Source organism: Dromaius novaehollandiae, chromosome W (genome assembly GCF_036370855.1).
Source record: "Dromaius novaehollandiae isolate bDroNov1 chromosome W, bDroNov1.hap1, whole genome shotgun sequence".
Taxonomy (NCBI): Eukaryota; Metazoa; Chordata; class Aves; order Casuariiformes; family Dromaiidae; genus Dromaius; species Dromaius novaehollandiae.
In genome coordinates this window covers 57,500,620-57,516,853 of record NC_088130.1, presented here as the reverse complement: position 1 = coordinate 57,516,853, position 16,234 = coordinate 57,500,620, and the positions used below count along the sequence as shown (strand labels likewise).

The window sequence follows — 16,234 nt, the reverse complement described above, 5'->3', positions numbered from 1 at the left end:
TTAAATTTTACCTACTTTCTAACCATGATTTCCAGCCATAAGTCAAAATATTTGAAGCATTAAAATAAAATTGTGGATATGGATAAAACAGCCAGTATTCCTGTATATTTCTAAATGAATTTATCAGTTGTTATAGGAGCAGGGATCTATCAAGGTCCATCATTTTTATATATAACCTAACTATATAACATGGTGTGAATAAAGAACATAAAATCTAACAGCATATATAGACCTAACAAAGAACAACTCCCATTGAAGTGGATCTTTCACAAAGGCCTAGCAAGAATCTGTCCTACCCTATTACTTTTTCACTGTAAAGGTAGGAATACAAAATTTATTGGCCAAAGGAAAAAAGACCCAAAAGGAACCTATCTCTACCCAGTAATTCAAGCAGTCTGCTGGGAGGAGTCCTAGCTTGTGATGCTGTTTATACATTTTTTTCATAAATATTTCCTTGAGCAGATAGTGGTTTAAGTAACTTCCATTTCTTTCTGCAAAATGGCATAGCCTCAGTAGGTGAGGACAGTAGCCCCACTTTATATCTTTTGTAAAAGCATTCTCCTGCAAAGTGAGACAGGGTCTTGAACCCTTGATGTTTGATGGTGGCCTAAAATCTAAGTATCCCATTTCCCATGAGAAAGCTGTAACTGCAGAGTTATGTATAAAGCAGATGACTCTTCTTTGGCAGCAATTTTATTTGCACTGTACTCTGTGCTATCCCTCGGGTTTGGTTGTGCTCGTAGCACACTGAACAAAATATAGCCCTGAAAGGACTTAGCCACATGGACACCTAATCTACGAACCTGAGGCAGCCTTAGGTGTGTGCTTAGCTGCTCAGTCCAGCCAAGAGAGTAGCAGATTCTCAGATTCCTAAATAAGCTTTGTGAGGAAAAATCAGCAGCTATAAACTATTACATGGATTGCTTCTTGGGACTAAATCTCGTTTTAGATTTAGTACTAGGTGACCTAACCTGAAATCGCAAAGCTATAAAGTGACAGAACTGCAGCTTAACTTGAGCTGTGCATTCCTCATGATACAAGACAAAGCATTAGCTGATGCTTGTTTTGATTTCATGCCAAAAAAGGTGTTACTGTAGTACTCCTGCAACAGAATTCCCTTAGGTACAGCTATAGGCTAGTAACTGAGAGATGCAATTTAGCACATGTAATTTTATCACTTCTAGATTTGACCATTTGCTTAATGTTGACCTGATGTATCATCCAAATGCCATTGTTATTTTTTCATAACATCTACCTCTATCTACTCTTCTGCTAGAACAAGGCAGTTACAAAGATCAATATTTTTGAGTAATAGTGTTGTGACTGCAGAAGTATTTTCATGCTACATTCAAAAACAAAATGGTAAAATACCTTTACAATATCTGTTCATAGCAGAGTAAGTTAAAACAAGCTGTAGTTCAGCCCTACAAAAGCAGCTAATAGAGTGGTTTAAAAAGGCATGAAATAACATACATCTTTTTTTCCTCCCTGACATTTTACAGTTTTCTTTTCAATTGCAGTATTGTCCTGCTTTGATGGTAACCAACAATATGTAATAACATAGTATTTTTAACAATTTGCTGCACTTGAATTTGCTCCAAAAAGAATATTTATCATTCAAAAGAGGTTTACTTATGTGCAGGTTGTCATAAATTGGTAGAATTTAAGGTCAAAGAGGTCATTTTGACCCTCCAGAATCACAACAGAGGCATGCCTATTCAGTCATGATTTTCCATTGAGAAATACATTTTAGGTTGTTATTTAACTGATTTTACTACATTTGTATATGCTGGAGAAGTTTTGTGTCATGTTAATCTTAGCATGTCATGCAGATGTAAATCAAATGCCTTAGAGAAATCTAAGTATGTTATGTTGACACAATATACCTGAATAACCACATTTGTATTCTCATGAACTGTGATATCAAGTAAGGTAGAAAATGCCATTTTTCATTGCAAAATATGCACTATATTGTGAGTGTATATGTACAGATACACACACTTATGTCCAAAGTCCAAAGACTTTTTAAGGGGTCTATTTTTTTGCAGGAGCACCTCCTCCTGTACCAGTGGTTGAAGTGAGTGCTCCTCCTCTAACAGCAGAAGAATTAAAGAAACAAGAATTGAGACTTAAAATAAAGCAGGAATATTTTAGTGCCCTTGAACATGAAGGTATGTTATCATTTGCTTATTTACAGTTGGGGGTGATCACTATTCCTAGTCTAGACATTGCAGTAGTCAAAACTGTCCCCAAACTCTTTTTGGGAAAATGGATGGATAAGTAAGAAAAAGGAGACGAGAGAAAAGAGGACTGTCTGGAGAAAAGAGGAAATTTTTTAAGAAGTAGTCATCAGTGATTTTGTGGTAAATATATTCTAAATTGAAGATGTGTTTTTCATTCTTCTTTTCGTTTCATTTCTTATGCTTTTCCATGAATAAAAAAATTATTCATCATGAGGAAGTAAGTTTGACATGAATACTTAGCCACTCTCTGCTACTTGATGAATTGTTTTGATCTGGGGAAGAATTTGATGGTAATTAGATATTTCAGTGATACTCTTCTCCCTGGTTCCCTCTTCCTTAGTCTGCACAGGATTCAAGTAACAAGACACAGGTTTTAGGTTTATTCTTCCAAACCCCTTTGCAGACAGACCCTTCCAAAAACTATGTACTGTTTAATCTTTCTATCTCTTTGTCTTTCCCAATAACTTCAAATCCAATGGTCAACTGCAGCAAAAAACAGAGGTCTAAAAAGCAGAATAATAGCAATCTCCCAGTTATCTGAAAGCAGGTTTTGAGTAGCAGAAAAAGATCTCATTCTCACTAAAGGGAAGATAGAACTTAGCTGTTAATCACTCTGTTTAGCAGCAGTTGGCTAAGCATCAGCACGTAAGGAGTTCCTTGATAGGGCTATTTTTTGGCTAGTAGTTATTATGAAGAGTAAAGGACAAATAGCAGTTAATGAAGAAAACACAAATTCATAGGGCTTCTTTAGGCCCAATTCATACCAAATGCTTGTACACTTACCACTTTCAACAAGGTTTAATCCCAAAGCAGTTTAAGAATAAATATTGTAAAAATTTGAGATAATGAGGAAAGGAATAGCAGTAACTTAAAGGATCATAATAGCATGAAGACAAATTTCAATGATTGTGCATATCAATTTCAGTGATATGTTCTGTTTTCTTAAGGTTGTTTCATCTTCATTTATATTTAACAAAAAAGCAAGATAAGCATGTAAGGAACACTAAACGTGTTGAGCTATATTTCCTAATGACACAGGCACAAAACTTGTTTATTTAAAGATCAGAGTTTCACTTGCAGCTGTGGTAACTGGATATATGTATAGTTATACAGATACACATTTTAAGACCTGCAAACCATCCCTAGGTGTAGACAGTTGCTAAGTTTTTAATGCTGATTTCACATTCCACTTCTCAGTTGCATCAGAGTGCTTTGCTTTTCATGCTGCTCCTATTGAGAGAGCAGCTTTATCACTGGAATATGCAGTACCTGCTTCTGAAAATTCAAGGAGACAAAAATTTTCATTTATTTATCCTGGTGGCATGCTGAGAGCAACTACTCAGAGAAAATGCAGAGAAGCCACAAATAAGGCAGCATTTCCTTAAACAGTGCTAAAGAAAAGTGACTAGATAGGCAGAAAGCATCCTCTGAGATACTTTCAGTTCCTTCTAACCTTTACTGTACTATTAACTTCAAGTCTTTTAGAAGTGTTTTCCTTAAAATTTATCCATAACAGGATACTCACACTTACATCATTAAGTTTCTATGTCTGTTTGCTGTATAGTGATGATTAAATTCTATGTCACTGTCTACTTAAACATCTCCTGCAACTCTGTATGAGTTTTATTAAGATATTTGTTACCTCGTGGATTCCATTTATAGAAGACTCACTTTTGTAAAATACATGGTGAAGTAGGAGTGATTCTGAAAAAAAAGTAGTTCAAGAGTATTCTGTCTAAATACAAGCTAATGTGTTAAACTTTAGGTCCTTAAGAGTCAGAATCTTCCTCAAATTTTATAAACATTAACTATTATGAAATTATTGTTTAAACAGAGGGAGCCGCAAAATCTCGACTACAGCTTATAAAAAAGAAAGCTTTAGCATTTGTTGAAGAGCTAACAAAGAAAGTAGAAGAAATGTACAAAGATATGGAAAAGTGGCTTGGAGCCAGATTCCTGGCAGAAATGTCTAGGTAATGTATATCCAATTTTAAACAGGAACTTTTATCTTTTAAAATGAAAGACTATGCTAGCAGTAGTATTGCTTGCTATCTAGTTATATATAGAAGCAAAGAATTTGGAAAAAGTACATAGAAAATAGTAATTTTATTTCATGAGCTGTAATTTAGTTTTACCTTAAGATATCTTGGTAATACCAAGATAGTAATACCTGATTTCTTGTATGATTAGAAGGTTCTGCTGGCAGTAGTAGAGGTAATTATCAGTCCTACTGTTTTTCTAGACTAGAGATTTGGCAGATTTATGAGCACTGGTAGGCAATCAGGCATTCTGTTTACTAAAAATCTGTATATCAGTTCACTGGCTTTGGTCACTTTGGAGTTGTGGGGTTCTTTTCTTCTCTATGCTTCATGCTTCACACATGCTGGAGCTCTCCACCTACTGTTCTTACCACTGTGTATAACATTTATCAAAAATATTTTAAGGATCATTAAATAATAAATCCTTTTCTTGGCCATTTTTCTATCCTAGTAAATAAAATATGCTTGGGGCTGCTATTTGACGCTTAGACTACCTGGCATGGAATGGCCTATGTCCATACCATTACAGTATTTTACTCCTCAAAAGAAAGAGGTCACATGCAAACTGCCTTTTGGAAATGATCTCTGGGATATGCTAACTTTTGAGCAATATCTGTGAATTGTTTGGGACAATGTTAGTTGGTCTAGGTCAAATGTGCTGAGGGATATTTTACTAATTTAACAGTTCAGATAGTTGACTTCTTTCCCTGTTTAAGTCATACATATTCCACTTGTAACAGGAATTCATATGCCTCTTAGGAATGCCACTGCAGAGAGTGCTCTGTAGATCTAGGTTTTGAGGACAGAGCAGAGGACAGGGCATTGAGATAGGCTAAAGGAGGATTACAGCCTGAACATGTATGTTCAACTCCATAAAATTGATGGCATTAAGAAAATCTCATCCTTTCATATTTTTCTGTCAGGTCTTTTCTGTGTCTCAGAGCTGTCTTTATTTGAAATCCTTACAATAGTCACAACAATTCTTGCTGCCATAGGAGGGTTGCATTTGCAAATGATTTGTCTGAGTACGGAATTCACACAGAGGGTTTGTAATTCTTACCCTGGGGAAGCTACCAGAGTGTAAACACATTAAAATTTCACCATAAGTTATTACCATTGCATATGAAAAAGTATTCATTGTTTTCTGTATTTACGTTTTCAGTGTTGAAAAGCTGATTGAGGTTGCACGGCACCATATTGAAAGTTCTAGCAAAATCCAATATGAAATGGTTTTAGAAGAGACAGACTTCTTCATCAATAGTGATATAAAAGTAATTCCTGATTCTGTTCCTCCAGCACATCTTCCACCTGTAGAGACATCTGAAAATGGTACTCTAACTATTTCACAACTTACTACACTTCATAAACAATTTCTACAGGTGGCACCTAAAGGTAAGAAGAAATTTTCTTTTTCACACCTTCAAGACTGTTAGATGCCTAATTAAAATTTAAGATAACTGCCAGGAGCTATAAAACATCAGTTGCCTATACTGATAAAGATCATGCTACAATTAAAGATTATGCTATGTATAAAAGCAAAGTCACAATGCAGAATATTGTATGTGAAATATGAAATACCAGAACACCAGAAAGCTTTTAGTGTCTTTGCTATGTGTTTTTGTATCCTCAAGACCATGTACTTAGTATTCTCTTAACAAGTATCTCTGTATGTTATATGTTTTTAAGAGCTGTACATATCATGCTTACTTTAAAAGTTCCCGAGATAGCTGAGGCACAGATCAATTCAAATGCAAGTCTTTAACTCATTTATCAATTCAGAGCTCAGTGAAGACTGAAGCTGAATTATTTTAAAATACATTTTTAGGAAATTAGTATTTTTATGAAAGTACTATACTGGGCCCAAGTAAATTTTTGGCTGTAACCTTAAGCCTTTGGCATCAGTTGAATTCTTCAAGTCAGCCTGTACCAGTTATTTTGAATAACTTGGAACTATTCACTCAGATATGTATTTTTACTTTTGTATTTAAGTTTATTGTGCACCTACACTCCAATTATAGGAACATTAGGGTTAGGACATTTGAAAGTAACTTCTAGCAAAACTTAATACTGCTATATAAATACTATAAAATAATTTGGGTAAAGCATTTTAAAGTGAGATGGAAAGTAATTAAACACATTTGCAGAGGGATTCCTTACAATTAGTCTTCCAAATTATAATTTTAGTACATGAATGCAATTAAGATCACAAGATGCAATACGTAAATATGTATTTACAATTTTGGATCAAGTTTTTGGACCAAGTTTTCCAATATAATAAAGCCACAGAGGCACACTGAAGTTGAATTTGATCCTTTCTTCAGAAATACCTTCCGTATATATTTATGGAAATTTGCATTTAGCTTTTGAACATGAATTTATTTTAGTCAGAAACATGGTTACGGTTTTCTTTTAAAGAGATGCATATCCTTTTATCTATAGCATAGGTGAACAAATGTATGTGTGTAAGCATTCCAACCTGCTCTACAGAAATGAAAGTAACAGCCAGTATTGCATATATAATGCCACATGAAGCTAAAAATCTTTACTTTTGTAATCATTAGATAGTGCATTATAAGTTCCAAATTGTGAAGGCTTATATTATAATTTTATTGGTGGCAGACCATATCTTTCATATGAAAGACACTTCTATTAAAAATCCTTCACTGACTTAATGACAGTATGATCTTGGGATGATCTCACAAATTGGCAGGACCCAGGTTATATATTACTATTTTTATTTATATTATGGTAATGATGCATGCCAGGAAACCACAGGGTTGAAATGACTTCTTAGACTACACCCAGAAAGCCACAGGGCAGTCTGCACAGATAACATCACAAATGACAGCACAGTTATTACAGTGATATATCTTGCACAAGACAGCTGCTTTCTCCTGAACCTTTATTGTTTCAATATCTTCAACTTCCTGGTCAGGCACAAATAAGAGAAATTTATCCTGATTCATGCTGCAAGATTATTTTTTCTAAGTATATAATACATCTAAATGCTCAAATTGCAAATATATATGTAAAGTAGGAGACAAATACCCTGTGGCATAAGATCTTCGCCAGGTCTTCCACTGGCCTTCCCTAACTCTAGCTGAGATGTGCAGCTCCATCTCTTGTCCCTTCCTTCTCTCTAGGACAAGGATAAGGAATGGTATTACTTAAAATTAGGTCCCCAAGAACATGCAGCAGCATTTTTTTTTACTGTCTCATTACTATTAAATCAAGATATTTACCTTTTTGGACATATGAGTTAGGAAGTGAAGCACCAGCTGTGGAAGTAATCTTTAAGATACTTTCTCCCATTCTCCTGCACATTGTAAAATCAAATAAATTACAACCCAGGCTTCCTAAGACAACCACTTCTCTTCATTATAGAGTCTCCACACTTCACACACTGGCACTCTAGTATACTGGACTGAGGCTGTTGGAGAGCAGCTCTAAAGAGGATACCAAAAAATAACCCACTAATAACCCCTCTCTTGCAGAATATCCAAACAGACCTAGATTTTCTGCCAAAGGCACCCTACTCTTCAATTTCTTACTTGCATGAGCAATCTTCTGACTATTCATAATAGAAATCCATCAGAAACCTTACCAGTAAAGGTGAAGAATATGGCAAAAGATAGGTATCTGCAGACATTACCACTACAGATTTTATTCTTAAACATACCTTTAGATCTGGTATTGAGATGGTGGGAGCACAAGAGACATAGGCTTTAGGGAAAGTCTACATATTTAAATAAAATGAATCTACCAATCTTCTGTACTATGTAAATAGCAAAATTCCTAAAGTTGTTCTGAAAATGGAATATTAGGCTGATTTTGTATAGTGTTATGGAGATTGCCTGAAGGAAAAATTTAAAATAATAGAAATCTTTCAATTTATCTAGAAAACCAAGAAAGAAAAAAGAAAGAGTAACAAAGGAGAGACCACTAGTTTGGAATAGACATGTAAACTTTTTTTCAAAGGATGTTTGCCAAATGTCAATAAGATGTCTTTTCAAGATATGTTCAACAAATTGCCAAAATGAAAGACAAAACAAGCGCACCAATTAGTTGGGGACTTACAAAAAATCTTCTAAAAATTCTAAACAGTTTTGTGTTTCCTAGGAATTTAAAGTATTAAAGAACTGCTGATGCATCATAGACAACTTTGTTCTATCCTGCACACTTGGTTCTCCATGGAGACACATTAATCACCATCCTAAGCATCGATGGACAAAAGATATGACCTGTGCTGGATCTTCCTACCTGTTGACACAGTCTTTCATTTGATAAGGAAATCTTTAAATATGTTTTTTCATTATTCTGAGTGCCTTTGCCCTAACTAAATGTGGCTTTGCAGTATTTCTTCATTTCACTAACTTTTTCAATCAATTCCTTGACTTTAACATATAGCCTGAGAAATTTATCTACTAACTCAGTTTTTTCTTTTTGATTCCGCATTCTCTTTGGATGTGTTTCGTTCTCATCAACAAAATTAAACTAACCATCTGTTAGATCTTTCCCACTCTGATTCCTTTCAGCACTATCTTCTTCCTATGACCACATCCATTGTTAAGTGAATTAGCATACATCTGGAATTTATCAATTTTATTCTAAAGGTGCTTCAGTGAATCCAATTTTGGTTATTCTTTACACTACCAAACAAACTGAAGTAGATTATCCTAGATTTTATCCTCCTTTTTATGACTAAATTACACAAGCATATTTTTAACTGTTTTCTTTTTTTCACAATCATGATCTTCATGAACCATTTCAGCTTGAATTATAGGAGTAATTATTCATCATAAATAATCTTCAAACAAGTTTTAAACACTTCTAAATCCAATAGCCAAAAACTGTTTAAAATGTCTATTTTAAAAATCTAAATTAGCCTGCTAAGATATGAGCTATCCTCAGTGATTCTACTGGACCTTATGATTCCAGATTTGTCAACTACACAGAACAGCCAATGACTAAATCTCATTTCTATTCATTTTCACATTGTCGACTTGTCAGCTGAGTTTTGCTGTATTGCTGGATTTAGAATGGATAAGCATATCAAAGTGTGCATCCTGTTCCATTGAAATTTTGCCTTTTGGTAGAAGTTTTTGCTGAGTGAGAAAGAATTGCACACTGACCACAAATAATGTGTATAGGTTATGCTGTCCCTTCCCAAGCACTTTTGTAGAGACACTTGAAGAGCACTGTAAGTTCATGAACTGAGTTTGATGGGAACAGAGATTGAAGCTCACATGTGAGCACAGAAATAATTTCTGCAACTATAGCTTTCATCTTTCCTAAGATTAAATTTGTTTTCAGTGTGCTTCTTTCAAAACTTGAAAATATGAAAAGCTAGGTTCGTAGATCAAGCAAGTATCTTCTACTAGACAAATGATATAGATGGAAGATGCCTAAACCTTTGGCCTCAAAAGCCTGGGATAGATATAGTACCTCTCCCTACAGATAATGGAAAATATGGTAATTCTACTGACAAGTATTTTTGCTTACCTCTGCTGTTAGGTCTCTTGCTAAATCACATATGTTATTTAATTTCAGAACCCTGTGACTGTTTTTCTTTCTATGCTGCTTAAAAATCTTTGCATCTAATTACTTTTTTGAAACATCTTTAACATGCTTGTGTGTGCATCTGTGCATTTAAATACACATATATATACACAAGCATTGAGATGCCAAGCAGTATGACAAAGGACCTCTCCTTTCCCCTCATTGCATTTGTGCAGAATCAGGCATATGTTACTCTGTGTGATTCTAAATTTAAAATCCCAGCTCTTGGTAATTAGTAAAGACTGTGCATGTAACACCTCAGAATCAGTAGTAGTCCTTAATGAAGCAATGAAGTAAATATTTACAGTGAGATTCACCTGCAGGGGATGATTTATCTGAATAATTAGAGGGAATGAGTCATATTCTTGAGACGCCTGTCTTTTCCCTAATGACAGAAGTATCCCAGATTACTATTTAGACTACAGAAGTTCAGTGAACATAATCTATCTGAAGGGTTTATTTCACTCGTTCGTGCATTACAGTATTGCCACAGATTCTGTGTAGATCTTTGTCATACAAACATCTAGTTAGAAATTGCTATGGAAATTCTTTTCTCAGTGAAAATGAAGGGGAACAGGAATCTGTTCAAATATTTTAGTGAAATTTGTTGGAAAGGGAACAAAATGTTAGCATAATACTCATTGCTAGTCTAGATTTACAATCTCTTCATATTTTGTTGCTTGTATACATTTATAATCTCTCTCTTTCCTACAGTCTCCCTCGGTTTGGGCAAATGTTTTCATGCAGTGTCAAACTGAAATTTAAAATCAAAATATTTTACTGCTGTTTGAGAATCTTTGGAAAATAGACTTCTTTATATCATATCTATGTCTTGTATTTGAGGCCCTGTGATTGCTCATTATTCCTTGTGTCCCTTCAAAATGCAACTGCCGTAGTTCACAGGTTACACATCTACTGTAAAATTGTATTGCTATCATTCTTAATTCTCTTTTATGATAGTTTATTTTTCAGTTTTCGGTTTTAGTTTTTGCAATAATCTTTATTTCTTCAACTGAATTAATTTTTTGCATGTTATGTTTATTATGTTGCTGCACTGCTTATTGAAACATATGTAAATATTTGTGAATGTCACCTTTTGTATACTGAATGATACTTTGAAAAAGATTGTAATGAAAAGCAATTCTACCTTATGTAGTCTTTTTTACATTTGTTTTCACTTTGTCTTCATTAATGACAAACTTTTATGTGAAAAACAAGTTGCTTCATAAGCAGTGAAGGCTGGCTTCCTTTTGTATTCTGTGTTCTTTCCAGAAGTACCATTGCAATAAATACAGCCCTCTCCCTTGTTCCCACATTCCTCCTGCTAGTACATCTTCTGTTCCTTTCTATGTCCCTTAGCCTCATTTCATAAAGCTGTTGTTTTTCTGCCATGTTCTCTTTCCTACATTTTTTGCTTGCATAGCTAGGGCCAAGCTGCATTGTACGCTGTGTGGGGTGTGGAACTGAGTGTATGCTGACTATTGCTTCTTGGCCACAAACAGAGCGGATAAAAGCTGAAGCAGATATGAAAGAATTTTATAGGAACTTCTTATCTCTACCCTACTGACAAATTTGGTTGAAACTGGTTGTTGGATTCTAAAATTTTCTGTGGGGGAGAATTGTCGGACAGACAAATTGATGTGCAGATATCTAAGCAACATGATTGCATAACCTTCATTTCCTTAGGTAAGCATGGTAAGAATATACTTGAGGGAGGCTTTTTAATGACTGAAACCTGGTTCAGAGAGGTCATCATAGTTTAAATGGGTTATAGATTTGATCTCATGATTGGTGCTTCTTAGCTATACATTTACTGCTCTAATATGCTGTGGGATATGCTGTCTTTCTAAAGACATATACAGCTGATGACTTGTATACACATGATGTCCCAAACATATTTTCCAAGTGTTCTAACCCTTGCTTTTAAAACAAATTTGAATTTGAAAAGTGTTAGTAAAATTGAAATTCCACGTCCCGGGGATTCTAGTCCCTGACAGTGGTCAGTAGGTGTTGACAGAGACTCTGGCACCTACTTTTGGTCCCTGTTCCTTTCTCATCTCACCAGCAGCAGATTTCCACTGGTTCCCATACACCTCAAGAAGCAGTAGGCGCTATAGGGGTGTTACAACCATTTTGCCCCTTCTGCCCTCTCACTTCTGCTGCTTCATATCCTCTAATCCCCTTTTTTTCACCAATGCTTGAGTTTTTATGGCTGCCTACCGTTAGGGAAGGTTTTTAATCTTTACTGTACATTAAGAATGCTTCTCCTTCTCTCTTTTTGGTCCCGGGTGTGCTACTTAGGCACGTCAGCAACTGCATCTGTGGAGGTCCAGTTGTTTTTGCTATCCATGTGGATAGCAACAACAGATAGAAAACAGCTGCTAGCTCAAAGCAGAATGTTTTTTTACTCTTCCATGACTTATCAACAGCTCTTTAAATGAATCACTGATAATGGAATAACACTGATAGTATTCGAACTACACGTTCTTAACATTTTTTAGTATTATGGCCTTTCATGATGCTCAGAATAGAATGGAATAGACAAACTGTCATTTTAGATTACAAAGGGAACAAATAGCTCTTACAAATTCTATAATTCATATGTGTATGTATATATATATTTATATATATATATAAAAAAAACATATATATGAAAATTTGCACCTGCTTCTAAAATAGGAAAGAATTGGGTACAAGGAGTCTTTTGCCTAAGAGCTTTGAAAGTACCAGAAACAACATTATTTCCTATGATTAGCTTAATGTAATTGTTGATTTTGCCTCCTGAGGTACATATCACAAAAATGAGGGTGGGGAGATAGATTGCTCTTAGGTCACTTCCTTAATGCTTTAGTTCTGCTGTTTCCCAATGAATAGATTTCAAGGTTTATTGCCTCAGTTTTGTGTGGAATTTGTCTTAGCTATTTGGGTGCTTTCTTTTCAAAGCCATGAAATTATACAAACTGTGCACTAAAAGAATCATTAAATTATCTGCCAAAAGGAGTAGATTGATAAGTTCTAGAGACAGAATTTTCAAAAATGTCAGTTTATGGCATTTGCTTTTACCAAATATGAGAATGACTATCTTGAACAACTTGAGAGAACAATCTCAACATTCTGAAAAATGCCTCCATTTTGGGAACAAAATGTGAAGCTTATACAGTTTTTCTCAAAGTAGTAACGAAATCATTCTGCAGATAAATATATTTTTAAGAGGATCGGGTCAGCTAAGTATACTGTAGAACATCTTATTCTGAGACAGGTACTTTTATGTATTTGTGCACTTGCTCAAAGTAACCTTTTCTGTTAATGTTGGGTATAATGGGCATCATAAAAGGTTCCTGACTTCAGCAGTATCTTCTGGAGACATTTTGCCTGAAAGACCATTCTGAATTCTGTTTCCTGGCTCAGTTTTTCTCTGTTTCAAAAATGATATTGGATGCTTCTGTACTTCACTGGTTGCAGATTCTGACAAACCTCTGTTAGTCAAAAGGAACTTGGAGTTAAAACTGAGCATTTCCTACATGGGTCCCAGGTAGCTGTCAAGTGATGTAAGAGGAGATTTCAGTTTTTCTTGTTCCCTTTTGCGGTTATTTATTCCAAGTCACGGTTTAGCCCTAAATTAACCAAAAAATGTGGAAGAAAAAAGGAAAATAAAATTGGTTATTTAGGCAATAAAAACTATTTTATATTTAGTTGTTTCTCTTTAAATTATAGCTATAAGAGCACTGAAGCAATTTAAAGGCAAGAGTAATTCTTCTAGCAAGAAAGAAGTTGGTGACCAAGGGAAAGACAAGAAAGATTTGCAACATCAGAGAACAAAGAGGAATCTCCAGTTTTCAAAAATATGGCTAACAAAATACTCCTGGTTAAAATATGATGATGAAAGGGGGATAATGTTCTGTGCATTGTGTCGTAAGCATGATGTGGATTTGGGGGAAAACGTACATAATTTTTATTCTGGCACTGATGACTTCAAGCTTGAATTTATAAATATACACCAGAGTAGTGAAGCTCATGCCTGGGCTACCTGCATGGAAGCTGCCAGCACTGCTTCGCCAGATATAGCTTCTGCTGAGCAGATTTTGAAGAGTATGAATGCCATAACATTAGGAAGAGTAGAAAATATTTTTAGAACATGCCATGCTATTGCTAAATCTGGACGTCCCTTTACAGACCTTGACTGGATGTGCAAATTAGATGATATGAAAGGAGTGGATATTGGTTCTGTATTTAGAAATGACAAGTCAGCAAGAATGTTTATACATTTTATTGCTGAAGTAGAAAGAAGGGCTTTAAAAGAGAAATTGGAGAAATGTAAATTCTTCTCTCTCATTAGTGATGGAGTCACAGACAGTATACTCAAAGCAGCTGCCGTTGTCTATGTACGTTTTGCAAACGAAGGAAAAGTCCATTGCCAGATTGTTGGGGTTCAACCTGTTCATAAAACTGACCCTTCAAGCATAAAAAATGCCATTGAGGAAACATTACAAATAAATCTTCAGCTCAATCTGGCAAGCCAAGACTGGTCAAGAAAATTAGTTGGGTTTGGAAGTGACGGAACAGATGTCATGGTAGGAGAAAACAATGGCGTAGCTAAACTTCTGAGGGAAATTCAGCCTTGTGTACAATCTGTACATTGTTTTGCTCACCGTCTTAAACTGGCTTACAAAGGAGCATTGAAAAATATTCAGCTATATACTATCTTAAGCAGTGTCTTGAAAAATATGTATTATTTTTATCATAACTCACCTCTAAATAAGAACAATCTCAAAGCCACATATGAAGCCATTAATTTACGGCCAGCTATTCCTTCTCGCATTGGAGGCTCCCAATGGCTTGCTCGTCTACAAACAGCTCTCCAAATTCTCCTTAAAGGTTATCCTGCGATTGTTCTACATCTCAGTAAGGTAACCGATTCAAAAATTGGATATACCATTAGGAAAAATTAATCACCATGGCTAATTTTGGTCCACACACTTGGCATATTCTTTTTCCTCGTTGATTTCCAGATTGAAAGAGATTCAAGAGCCTCAAATCAGCAAAAGGTCAAAGGCCTTTTACAGGTCCTTCTGAAAATGGAGATAGTCAAGTTCTCTCACTTCTTGCTGGATGTCATTAATGTCCTCAACATTCTGTTACGTGTTACTCTGGATCACAGCTCCTCCATTGCAGATATATTTGCAACTGTGCAATCAACGCTGGCCACACTCCACATGTATCAAACAAGGTCTGTCATTTCTAACAACTGAGCCATGATCTAAGTTAGAATATAGCAAGAGTGTTATATATTGTTTTGCATTTTTTATCTTTCAGAGCTGGACCAAAGGAACGCTTGATGGAGACTATTCCACACTTTCATGGTTACCAGCTTGTTGGAAATGGAAATATTTTATCCGTACGAACTAAAGTATTAAGTAATTTGATGAAGAGGTTGCGTGATTGTTTTTGCGATGCAAGTCAAGATGTTTTGAGAGCAACTACTATTGGAAGTTTTAAACTATGGCCTGACAAAATTAAACAAGGTATAGAACTATGATAGTGGTTATTTGAAGAAATGCATGTTCTAAATGTTTTTAAAGTATAAAAATATTTTTTCTTTTGCCTCTGTTATAGAATTTGGTGAAAAGGAAGTGTCTGTCTTGACTAAACATTATGAAGTCATACTAGAAGCTGCCTCTGTGAAAATTGGTGAAGTTGAAACTGAGTGGAACATGTTGAAATTAGAGCTATATAACAGGTAGTAAGGATACTGCGTATGTGTCTGTTTTAACAATTTAGAAGTATCTAGAGCATACTGAAAAGGATTATGGAAATGTATATAGCGATACATAAAAACAGATTTTTTTACTGTGCTTTTTAGATTTCAGAACATCCAGACCTTGACATGGGATTCAGTGAATTCAGATTATTCAAAGAAGTATCCCAACATCCTGAGATTGGTAGATTTGATCCTAACACTGCCTGCAAGTTCAGCTGAAACAGAGCGAGGCTTCAGTCAAATGAAATTCACCATGATGCATCTGCACTCTAAACTAATGTCTGAAAGTGTGACAGATCTTATGATAATTCAGATGAACTCTCCAGATATCAAAAAGTTTGACCCCAAGAAAGCTATTCATCTGTGGAATACTACTTGGCAGAGAAATAGAAGACTACAGGCAGATGATATGAGAATAAATGGAAGATCAGATTGCTCCTCTGAGTTTGACTTGGAGAGTCACTGTGGAAGTGATTAGATGAAAATTCTTAGTTTTTACTTCACAATCATTCTTTTAACATATATGGATATTTTAAAAGAAAGTCTTGCAAGATCAGTGAGAGTAAAATTTGTATTTATTTTATAATGTTGCAATTTTAAAAGATGGCTTTTTTGTGTGCATATTCGCTGCTGAA

The 16,234-nt window shown here is 35.1% G+C and overlaps 1 protein-coding gene across 1 annotated transcript in view; it reads left to right on the top strand.

Moving 5' to 3' along the window:
• LOC112982188 (sperm flagellar protein 2) overlaps positions 1-15,986 on the top strand; it is a 57,557-nt gene extending 41,571 nt beyond the window's left edge. Inside the window, 9 exon segments of the mRNA XM_064499987.1 lie at positions 2,049-2,171; positions 4,078-4,216; positions 5,445-5,674; positions 13,556-14,748; positions 14,851-15,068; positions 15,155-15,363; positions 15,455-15,578; positions 15,702-15,831; positions 15,834-15,986. Coding sequence (XP_064356057.1) covers positions 2,049-2,171; positions 4,078-4,216; positions 5,445-5,674; positions 13,556-14,748; positions 14,851-15,068; positions 15,155-15,363; positions 15,455-15,578; positions 15,702-15,831; positions 15,834-15,872 — 2,405 coding nt within the window. The 3' untranslated portion in view covers positions 15,873-15,986.
• Positions 15,987-16,234: the final 248 nt, after the last annotated feature.